This window comes from Platichthys flesus, chromosome 9, assembly GCF_949316205.1.
Source record: "Platichthys flesus chromosome 9, fPlaFle2.1, whole genome shotgun sequence".
Lineage (NCBI taxonomy): Eukaryota > Metazoa > Chordata > Actinopteri > Pleuronectiformes > Pleuronectidae > Platichthys > Platichthys flesus.
The window spans coordinates 4,836,395-4,848,503 of NC_084953.1; the positions used below are offsets into that span (position 1 = coordinate 4,836,395).

Here is a 12,109-nt window from a genome sequence, read left to right on the forward strand (position 1 = left end):
TGAACCCAAAGCATTTCCTTCGATATCCCTGCTGGAGGAAGCTACGCTCCACAGAAAACAGATGTTGAGTTTCTCTTCACACCTGAGCGGTCCAAGCACCTCGGCTCTGCAGCATTTGTAATTATACCCCAACTCAGGTCAAGCATCCAATAGCAAAATGCCCTCAAAGGCCCAGTGCATTCTGGGTGTCGACGTATTTCCACATTTTGTGCAAATGGGAATAACATTGTTTTCTATTTTCTCCCGGTTATGGTTCCCTATTTTTTATGTGTTTACACCTTTTACCTGCATAAATACTCAGATTCTATTCAAAGCTCATCATCCAAGCTGTGAGTTATTCATTCAAGTGGCACAATATGAACTTATTTTTTTGTATAATGTTTATGGCAAGTGGATATGAGTCTGAATGTTCAGTAACACAAATATCTTTTACCCAATAAATTAAAATGTAGAATTTGAGTCCACCAAATTATCAATGCAATGTGATATTAAATATTAATCATCAAGTTGGCACTGGTAAATTTATAAAAGAGTATTATATATATATGGTATTGTATTGACCAGCTGCCCTTCAACCTTAAATACTAGATAATTAGATAATAATAGATTATAATAATAATAACTTTGTTTAATCCACAAAAAAATCCTGTCGCTGTTAGTGTGGAGTTAGTGTGGAGCCGCTGAACTTAATGCCCCCAGCCAACAACGGGTCTGACACATAATCTCCTGTGCAACAGAAGAGCTGTTATTTCTCTGGATTGAACAAATAGGATACAACATATTAGTTAGCGATCTAAAGAGATAGGCCCATCACTAGACAGAAGAGATAGACAGAACCAGGCGATCTGCTGCTTTTCCACTTCGCTCTTTAAGTCTCGTTCCCTCCAGATTTACCAGACAGATGGCGACGGTATTAGTCGTCTCATCAACTCTCCACTGGAACGTTTGAGCATTGATGTAAATCACACGTCTGTTCCACAGTGTCCACGAAAATCTGATTATTATTATTTTAGATCATGGAATGATTCGTGTTTCACATTAAAACAAATCTCTGCAAAACCTGAAATTTGCATCGAGCTTTAATCACACAAAGGTAAAATGTGTGTGTGTGTGTGTGTGTGTGTGTGTGTGTGTGTGTGTGTGTGTGTGTGTGTGTGTGTTTGGTGTGGGTGAGTGTGTGTGTGCAGTCACAGACAGTAATCCCTCCTGTCGTGAACAGAGCAACCAGTCTGACTCCTTCACAAGTGTGAACCCCTCCTTTAACACAAAGTCAAACCTGGTTACCCTGCTACTGCTCTGAAGGAAGAACAACAGTCTAATCTCTTTGTGTGTTTGTGTGTTTGTATTGGTTCGCTGAAGATATACAACCCCTTTTTATTTTCCAACTTTTTTACACCCAGTTGGTATTAAAAACTCCAATAGGCTGTTATAATGTGATTTAGGATATGTACATATTGATATAATGCGACTGAGGTTGTAATTCTTCACATGTTTTGATTTAATTATGACTTATTCCAAGTTTATGAGCTTATTCTGGATGAGGTCATCTGAAAATGAAGCCTGCATGACAGTGTCTCATTCAGATTATGGCCGTCCATGTAAACGTTGACTCACACTCTGATCGAGTCCCTTGTTGTGTTGCTTCATGATGGAAGTTGCTCCTGATTGATTTGTGAAGCATTTCTGTTTAAACCGAAGAACAAAGCGTTTCTGTGGAGCTTCTGAACCAATCCAGCTGCTGACATCATGTGTGATGTCATCATGTGTGAAATCATCATGTGTGATTTCATCATGTGTGAAATCATCATGTGTGATTTCATCATGTGTGAAATCATCATGTGTGATTTCATCATGTGTGAAATCATCATGTGTGATATCATCCCTGAAGATGAGTGAGATCATTCCAGAGACACGGCCATGTCACCAGCTCCTGCTTCACAGATCAGCTGCTTTGTTCTGGATCATGAGTTGAGATCCTTTCTTTGGCCTGTTCTGTCACTTCAGAGCTTCAGTCCAGGAAAACATGTGCGTCTCATCTCTGAACTTCTTCAAATCCCATCACAAGCTTCAGATTCTTCCTGTCGTGGAGGAAGTTGTACCTTGTGGTGTGTCGATGGACTTCTGCCCCCTGTGGACACTGGCGGTGACGTCACTCTGTCACCAGCTGCTGTTGTTGTTGACCTTGGCCGACCTCCTCGGTGGCTGATGCTCTGTACTTCAGGAGCTTCTTTCTCTTTCGGCACATTTCAGATTGCCGGATCGATTTTTCCCTCTTCTCTCTCAGGAGAACAGCGAGATGGCTCGTTACTGTCGACAGCTCTCTGGTCTTCATGTTGGTTTGTCCTCTTTGAACAACTCATGCAGTCTTCATGGGTCAATAACACGGCTCAAACTAAAAGCACAGATTCAGAGATGTTTACTGTTTAAGAAGTAAAGCTGAGCAACAACCTGGTTGAGTCAAGACGGGGAACGAAGGGTGAACAGACTTTTGCCATTTTGCCTGAGGAGATCTGGCTTTCAAGCACTTTCCCTGGTTTCTAATCATCACTTTAAACATATTTTTATTTGCTAACCTTTAAATGTATAAATGTTGTCGGTTTTTTAAACTGCTTAAATGGATGTTGTTTATTTTCTAACTCTCCTATATTTTACTTTTTGTTGTGTCCTCAGTTTTTTATCTGCTAAGCGCTTTGTGACCTCATTTAGATCAGTGCTGTACAAATAAAGTATTGTTATACTTTTTTATAACAAGAAACACATGTAGCATGTTCTAGTATTTTTGCTCATTCAAATTTAATTGTTTTCAAATAAAAAGTGCAATGTCCAAAGTTGTTTAACACATTAAAAAGTGAATATGTTGAAATAATCAACTGTTGTCTCATAATAATAGTCTTCGTATAAAACTCAAACCAATGACTTCAGTATATAAACATGCTGCAAAAATATCCTGTACATCTCATGTGAAAGAAAATCTTTTTATTACTTTAAAAATGTACAATTTCCATGCTCACTTACCACGATGGAGTAAATTCATTGACATTCAGGGCTGTTGTTACTTTTCTTTGACTTAAATCAATGCAGAAAATATCGGAGTTTCCTGTTCTTAAGAAAACAGCAGGTTTAGTTCTGTAGTGAGTTAAATTGATCAGTGGATCATTAACCCCAGTTTCTAGCTTCTCTACAACACACCAGAGTCACAGTGACCCCTAGTGGCGAGGCACTGACATCACCACCACATTACATGACATAAGTATGTATATATACAGTATATATATATATATATATATATATATATATATATATATATACAGTCTTTTGAATGTGTTATAAAGTGGTGAGGGAGTTTCTTTGTCTTGTGAAAATGAACGACTGTCACATTCATTCACAAACATCAGGTCAACTTGGTCCTTGGCTTCACTCCAACATCTCCGTCCTGTTTTGATTCCAAAAGTCACTGAAGGCAAACAAGGGAGAACAAAGTTGACTTTAAACACAGCTCTGTCTTTTAGTTCCTGTCTGCACCTGAGCCACCATGGCCACCGAGTCCCCCTCCCTGTTCCTGCTGCTGGCCTCCCTCCTGTCGGCCGTGCACGCGGAGGGTTTCCCGCTGGTCCCGGCTGAGCTCGCCCCCGTGCCCTGTAATGACAAGGCGGTGGAGAAGCTGTCTCGTCTGGCTCTCACCTACATCAACGAGGACCGCGGGGACGGCTACAAGTTTGCCCTCAACCGCATTGCAAACGTGCACTTGCAGGCTCAGGTTAGTGCAAACAGAAGTGCTCAGCCTCGGGGGGGGGGTTGTTCTATTGTGGCAGTGGGGTGATTTGTGCACGTTTCACAGAGGCTGTGGTGTGTAGAGGTTGTTTTGCCCCTGAACCACCCAAACATCATTAAGAGCAGAGAGTCACCAGCCGTGGCCAATCTGCATGTCAGTGGGACTCCGTTTGATAAGATTCATGTTTGGTTTGCTGTGACTGTGCACAGTGGAACTTTCTAATCAGGGACTCCTCCTCTGACATCGTCACAATGAGTGGACTCAATCTCTCTGGAGGGAAATGAGGATAAAATTAAACTCTGCTTGTCAAGGACTTATCAGTGTCATGAACCAAACCTGCAGGTGCATCAGTGCAAAACCATCAAAGACTTTTAAAACAATGAATATTTGCCGTCTGCATTTTGCTTCGAGTGTCACTTTCTAATAAATAGGACGTAGAAATCGACGTAGGTAATGTTCTGTCGTGAAATGAGAAAGCCGCTCCTCTTTCACGGCTCATGAAAAAAGGCCTTTTACCGAGGCGCCGGTTAATAAAGTCCAGGTCATTCCAGTCCAGCACCACCGGGACAAACCTCACACAACAGGGCTTTATGAACCCCATGCTGTCAGCCGCTGAAGGCTGTTGTAGCCCGACTGTGGGATAGATGGAGTTTTAAGAGGCTCAGCTCGGGCTTCATGACCTGAAAAGGCCCCGTTACACCTGCTCAAAGTGTTGACATTTGTTTTCAGTGCTGCAGCCCGAATCAATATTGAACTGGAGTGGCACTCAGTCGAGCGCGAACCGTCTCCGAGGCTCGAGTCCACTTCAATTTCACACCAAATATGTCATGTTTATGTGGACAGGGTTCTTAAACTATTAAAGTGTTCACGCGCGAGTGAATTCACATTGTCTCAGCCACACGTTGGTGTTAGTTACACGCCTGTAGCCTCATTTGTCACAATACAGCTGCTTTAAATACCAGATACCCCTGATGAAACCACATTTCAATTCTCTAGATCTAGATTTGTATTTACACACTCATAGTTATCAGTCCCCTCAATATGCCTGATTGTTTTTTATCAAGGTCCAGGAATTATTCCCTGGAAATGTAAATTAAAAACAAAAACCCATAAACGCCTCATTTCACATTGTTAAAGAAAGTGATAAAAACATTCCTGGATCTGCTCCTCTCTCCAGATCCACGCAAAAAAAATGAATGGGCTCTTTCATGAGCCCCGTCCTCGCCTTATGCCAAGTTTCCCTGGAAATGTGTTTTGCAGCTTTTTGTTTAATCCTGCGGAAAAACAAAGAAAGAAGAATATCAATTTCATCGAGATCAACAATGTTTTCTTTGACAGATTCGTAAAGATGTCAAACGTGTGACAAAGAAACAAACACTGATGAAAACACAACTTCCAAAATGTTCCAGCACAGAGAACCTCATCAATGGTCCCCCGAAGCTACAACTGAACAAACTCATGAGCTTTATGCAATTCATATATTTTGTGATGGCTGTTTTTTCTCGCTGCTGGAAAGATTCTGACGGCAGAACCTTGTTTGTTCCTCGTCCCTGTGTGTTGTGTGTTTGCTCTGTGCACGTCAGGGCCCAGCAGGCAACGTGTACTACCTGGACCTGGACGTCCTCGAGACCAAGTGTCACATCGGCAGCCGCAAACCATGGAAACGCTGTGACGTCAGGCCGTTCATGGAGACGGTGGGACACACACAGACACACAGACACACACACACACACACACACACACACACACACACACACACACACACAGACACACACACACACACATACAGACAAACATACATTTGTACTTTGTACTACACTTGTACGACCCTCACTGCCATACTGAGTTCCCTACACTGCAAAAATGCAGTTAAAGAAAGTAACATTTTCAAGTGCCTTGAATATTGGAGGCATCAAGGTTTATATTCATAACATCCATAAATCACACGAGCAAATACTACAACAATATGGATATATAATAGTTTAACTCTTATTTTTGCAATATAGTTTCCTTCCTAAAACCTCATTTTAACTTCACACATAAAATCAGAGTCTTTCCCACAATCGTCTTCACTTCCAAACAATAAATACAAGAACAAACACACATCACAGTGAAGTCATTAGTTGTATAACAGCTATGTTAATGATAGTGATAATTGTTGATTGGGACAAACACAGCTTTTCTTATTTTCAGCAAATCTCTGGAAACTGTAACACAACCATCCTGCACACACCAGAGGGCTTCTCCTACCTGTACAGCTACGACTGCATCCTGGTGCCAGGTGACATCCACACACTTCTCTACAAAAGAGTTTAAACACCAAGAAGATCCCGGTTGTCAACGTTCTAAATGTAACATATTGTATTTAAATCTACATGTGGCTGTGGATGTTGCAACTGCAGAGTCTGGTGTGAATTCCTCAACAAAACCCGGAGTCATAAGAACTGGACAAATTTTCATAGAACGGATGTATTTATATATTTGTTTAGTCTTCATGACCACAGAAAGCTCTTCACACTACAAGTCACATTCACTCACACGCCGTCGGCAGAACCATCAGAAGTTTCTGGTTCAGTGTTTTTGCCCGAGGACATAAAAGCACGAACCTGCTCTGACTCTAGAAAGAAAAGACAAGGGGAGAAAGAAAGCAAAGGAAAATGTTTCCATGGAACAGACATGTTTCACTGTAGACATTTTAATTTCTAACATTTAGGTGTAAGTAATAATGATGATCTGTCGGTAATTATTATACTTGTTTGTTTTCTACTTCAACAAATGTAAAGGTTGATCATGACAATGCCCGTTGGTTTTTAAATATAAATTATTATCATTTGATCACTTGAAGGCCCTGAACACCTAAATGAGTAATTTAATATCGGCAGCTCAAACATCAGGAGATTCAATTTTCATGTATTTCTGCCCAAATACAATCTGGAGTACTTGGGCCATATCAAAGAAAGATTCAATAGATATCTAGAAAAAAAATTTAATATTACAAAAATTGAGTCATAATTGAGAAGGTGGGAACAAAGTTATAATTTAGATTCAAAGTTATATTAAATGAGTAAAGTTGTAATTCAATGAGAATGTTTTTGATACATCTAGAATTAAGATATTCTAGATAGTTCTTGGGTTCATTCTTTTAAATAGACCATTCCTGATACTTATGGTTCTGATAACCCCAACATATTAACTATTTTCTTATTTGTAAAATATATACTGAATATAATCTGCACACAACATTGTCTTTGTTGTGTTTTCAGTGTAACTGTTCATTTCTCACGAGCCTGCCTGGTCCCTGCAGATCCCCCAGAGACGCTGCAGCAGGTCTGTCCCACCTGCCCCCTGCTGCTGCCCTTGGACAGCCCACAGGCCGTGAAGACAGCGCAGGTCACCCTGGCGTCCTACAGGAGGCGCTCCACGCTGGGGGCAGGACTCGGGCTGAAGACGATCACCAGAGCTTCAGCGCAGGTGAAAAAAAACACACACAGGACACACAGCTGTGAACTTTGATTAGGGAATGAAAGCTCCCAGGGCTGATTCCATCATTCACACAACAATGTGTTTATTGGAAAATAACACTGGAGATTAATCTCTGGGTGTAAATGAGCAGACGTTGGACTGCACCCCCGAGCTCCCGTGCACCAGATGAGAAGCTTTTACTGCTCCACAAAAAACCATAATGATGCAAGAGGTTGCAGAGGATTACTGACGCAGACGTGACTGTCTGGCCGGGCAGAGGAGAAACTGAATCGTTCACTTGGGGTCTGAAATAATCCTTGTATTGCTCCTGTTTGCATCTGATTGGCCAGTTTAAGTTACTGATTTAATGCTCTAAATCCAAATTGAGAGTCACTAAGTTGCAGCACGAAGCCTCGTCGCCTCCGTGTCTGACTGAAAATGTGATCTTTGTGCTCAGTTGTGTAATTTACACTTTCCTCACCTTGTTATTTGTATATTTCAGGTGGTGCCGGAGAAAGCCAGTTTTGTGGAGTACACCGTCCAAGAGTGTCCAGAGGGAGTGACGGAGAGAGGCAGCTGCCGGGGACGCTCAGTCTTCTCTAACACGGAAGTACGAGTCCACATGTAGATAAAAATCAGACGAATAAACCAGTTTGTTGTTGGTTTATTAAGCTTCAGATGTTTATGAAACAAAAGTACACAAAACAGTTGCGTTTAATTGAAGAAAAACGCTAAATTAAGATAAATATATATATCAACATACATGGGCGGCTGTGGGTGAGGGGTAGAGTGGTCGTTCTCCAACCTGAAGGTCGGCAGTTCAATCCCCAGTCTGACCCATCTGCATGCAGAAGTGTCCTTGGGCAAGATGCTGAACCCTGAATGGCCCCCCCATAGAATAACAAAGTGCTGTGAATAGATGCACTGTATGAATGTATGTGTGAATGGGTGAATGTAAAACTGTACTGTAAAGCGCTTTGAGTGGTCATCAAGACTAGAAAAGCTCTAGATAAATACAAAACCATTTACATTTTAGGCCAAAGGAATGTTTTCAGTTTTGATTAAAATCCATAAAGACAAACATGACAGAAAAGCTCCAAGGCACAAAGTCTGAAATCAGAGATATCAGAGAACTTCATTGTAGGTGGACCATTACTTTAAAGTAATAAATTGCAATGTCAGCAGGTTGACACTGTTATGACTTTAATAAATGTTGTTCTAGAATCACAAATGAACATCGATCCGCCGGCGTCTTGTTTACCGTCGCTGCAGCGGCTACTTGACGACGTGACAGATTCATTTCTACTTTTAAATCTAAGAGCCGCAGTAATGGATTCTTTCATCAACGACTGCTGACACGTCCGCTCCTCCTTTCTAATTTGTAAATCTCTTTCCCCCTCTCTTCTCTTTTCATTCTGCTCCTTTTTTCTTTATCGTGTAAAAGAAATTAAAGAATCGAATGTTCTTCTCTCAGACGGCAGGTTTCTGTGCCGGATCTGTTCGAGGTGACATGAGCGTCCATCCTGAAGTGCAGGTGTCCTGTGAGATGTTCAAACTGCAGGTACGAGACACATTTAGGGAACGTTTACCTTCTTCCATCAGAGCCAGATGAACCAAAATGGCTGCAGTCGTTACCCCCACACATGAAGGTTATGTTTTTGCCGCTTTCTGTTTGTTTGTTTGCTTGTGCGTTGGTTTTTTTGTCAACTAGATTAGGCCAGTACTCCTGAGCTGGTGTCTCTGGAAATTTGTAAATGGATCTAGAAAGATGCCATTAAATTTTGGCGTGAATGCGGAAAAAGGGGCGTCTTCAGAATATTTTTTAATGAAACAATCGTTTTTTTCACATTGTCACAATTTTCCCATTCAATAATTCAAAGTTCTAGATGTAAAAAATCTGACATATTCAGGGGAGTAATATTTATGAGTGTGGGTCATTAGGTGCAGCTCTACTGACTGATGTTCTTAAAGCAACGCTATGTAATTTTTACAGAGCAACAGCGCCCCCTGCAGGCACACATGTGATCAATCTGTGTTGGGGCTCCTCTCAATGTGTTGAGTGGAGCTCTGACTGAAAACTCGATATTACCCATGATCCTCTGCTTCCAGCACTAGAAGAGCTGCTGTTGTATCAAATTCACCAAAATCTGTTCAGAATTCTTCACATTTAAAAAGATTCCAGCTGATTATTGGAGATTTTTAGTATTTATAACTGATCTAAAGTTCAGTTAAACTCTTCAACCCACTGAACCTGATTCTGACAGTTGAAGCTGTGACTCTCAGTCAAATCAATTTTTGAAGCTACTAATTTAAAGTATACAAGTTGCTTAGTGTTGCTTTAATTGAACCACAAAGTGACAACAAAACACACAATCAGCACATCCGAAAATATAAAACATGACAAACAAGAAGAGTAAATAATACTTTAGCTGTCCACCACGTCTCGAGTGATATATAACTTGCAGACTGGAAAACAGCAGCAGAGATTTCCCTCTCATGGCTAATTAAAGAAAACAGCGTCTGAGCGAGAAGGAGAGAAATAATTGAACATTCATCTGAAATAAAAGCCGTGAGTCACACGGTGTAGAGTCGACAGTAAAGTGGAGCCGCGCTGTGGGGCTGTAAGTTGATAATAAGCCACTGTGTGACCTACTTGTGATGAATGTTGTGCGTCTGAATGGAAGCTTCCAGTCGTATAATTATTCTGTCACATCTTCCATGTGTCTCAGAGTTTGTGTTGTGCTCGTGTGTGTATTTAAATTGTACGACTCTTGTGCTATAATTATGTCATCTTCTCACTTGTTTCTAGACTCAGTGCGTCTGATTTAAAACTGCACGAGTGAAACGTTTCTGTACGACACCGAGTTCAGGACATATTGACAAAAGACTCAAGAGCTTTCAGGAATAATTTTGTAATATAACAAAAGTAAAGTAATGATTGAGAAGGCAGTCTATAGACTATAGAGTTGAAATACAAAGATAGAATTTGGCTAGAAACAATAATTTTACAGGAATAAAGTCGGAGATCAATGAGAATTGTTATACATTATTTATATTTATTTATTATATATATAGAATTAAGCAGTTTAAATGAAAAACAAGTTGGAATATTACAAGAATAGGATCTTAATTGAGAAGAAAATTTTCCCAAAGAAGACAATTTACTCTAAGTTCTCTGGCTCCTGTTTTGGAAAAGAGGATTTTTTGCACAATAATTTCCAGTTGCTGATACTTATGGTTCTGATAACCCCCCCAAAATTACCTAGTTCCCTATTTATGAAATCTATATTCTCCTCATTCCTCAACAGATTCATCTTCTGACTTTTCTCTTAACTTTACACATAACCTGAAAAAGACGTCCCATAAAATTACAACTTTATTCTAAAAATCTCATTGTGCTGATACTCTGTCTTACTTTTCCCCGCTTGTAGAGTGAGTGTTAAATGTCCTCTTTGTGTGATCTTGTGTGTTTGTGTGCAGAACATAGACGTCCTCAGGCCGCTGCAGCCTCAGGCCCACGACCTCCCTCCGGACCCTGAGAGCCCAACCTTCCCTCCTCCGATCCATGAACCAGCATCTGATCCACAGCCTGTTCCCTCTGACCCGACATCGAACCCGGCTGTTCAACCAGCGCCGTTTGACCCCGCACCCGTTGAGCCCGAGCCCTTTGACCCCCCGGTGGCAGCTAACCCGCTCACCTCCTCCTCCTCCTCCTCCTCCAGCGAGTCGGCTGAAGGGTTGGTCAACCAGCAGCGGGAACCAGCACCAGCTCCTGAGTTGTTCGCCTCCTCCTCTGAAGAGGTCGGCGGCCCCCTGGCGCTGCGGCCGCCCTTCGACTTCCACTACCAGAGGCGTGAGCGCAGGAGACGCCAGGCCTTGATGGAAACTTCCACCACACACAGCCCCATCTTCCTGTCTGATTTCCCCAGTGGCCGCTCTCCTTTCCGCTCCTGTCCCGGTCCCGCTCGATACACCACAGTTTAACCGGCGCTGCTCAGGGAAACCATTTGTTCATCTTTAATTTATCCTCGGAGACAGTGCAGCAATAAACTGCTGCGCTCCCCGTCACTGCAGGCTTGTAATAATTTGTGCTAATGAGATGAATGCTAGCTCCTTGTTTTTGCCGTGGCCCTGAAATGACCTCTCTGCCGCAAATGGTACAAAGCTGACAAAACAGCCACGAGTTAAATCACATGTAATAGAACGTGGCTTCAAATAGTTGAACAATTTGAGTAAATCATTGTTTTAAAGAACTTCAATACTTAAGCTGATAGTCGGATACTTACAGGATCTATTTTGGTGAAATAAAGAAATAAAGGATAAGATTTTAGAGCTCAATATTTAACAATTTGATTTTTCTTAGTCGGTTTATCAATTAGCTGAGTGAAGGACAATGAATCAGCAGCTAATTTAGTGCATAAACTATAATATAACTCTTTCAGAAGTGAGATGGCTTCCTACTTTTTATATATTTTCAAATTGAGTGTCTATGGATTGTGTAGAATTGTTCTGTACAAAGGAAACAAAGAACAGAAGCATGAATAAAAGCGTAGTATTTTACTTGGATTGAACTCCAAGAAACCATCTTCATTTTTGTCTGTGAAAAAAAAATGTCAAGGTAAGAAATTCTTATAAATCAATTTCTGAACTACAAAGTCCAGAAATCAGAATTAAAGTTTTAACAAATGCCCCAAATCCTCAGAAAGAAAGAATGAGGATCTGATTTTATTGTCATGTGTCAGATTTAAAGGAAATACTGGTATAACAAAGTGAGTCTTATTTTGATAGTTGTGGCCATTACACTGAGGTATGTGTAGCATTTCACCCTCTGCAGTCATTACACAGAAATAGAACTTGAGCACTTGGCTGGAGACG

At 41.1% G+C, this 12,109-nt stretch overlaps 1 protein-coding gene across 1 annotated transcript; it reads left to right on the forward strand.

Annotated features, from left to right (window-relative positions):
- Nucleotides 1-3,485: 3,485 nt before the first annotated feature.
- si:ch211-262h13.5 (uncharacterized protein LOC571127 homolog) lies at nt 3,486-11,800 on the forward strand. The gene is made up of 7 exons (XM_062395259.1): nt 3,486-3,757; nt 5,356-5,466; nt 5,966-6,053; nt 7,077-7,243; nt 7,737-7,844; nt 8,709-8,795; nt 10,715-11,800. The coding sequence occupies exons 1-7, from the start codon at nt 3,533-3,535 to the stop codon at nt 11,216-11,218; spliced, it is 1,290 nt and encodes a 429-aa protein (XP_062251243.1). The 5' UTR covers nt 3,486-3,532; the 3' UTR covers nt 11,219-11,800.
- Nucleotides 11,801-12,109: the final 309 nt, after the last annotated feature.

Excerpts from the sequence above, each read along its gene's own strand:
- si:ch211-262h13.5 (XM_062395259.1), top strand. The coding sequence starts at position 3,533 with ATGGCCACCGAGTCCCCCTCCCTGTTCCTGCTGCTGGCCTCCCTCCTG. Across the intron at positions 7,244-7,736 it reads TCACCAGAGCTTCAGCGCAG|GTGGTGCCGGAGAAAGCCAG; the intron begins GTGAAAAAAAAC and ends TGTATATTTCAG. Across the intron at positions 7,845-8,708 it reads CAGTCTTCTCTAACACGGAA|ACGGCAGGTTTCTGTGCCGG; the intron begins GTACGAGTCCAC and ends TTCTTCTCTCAG.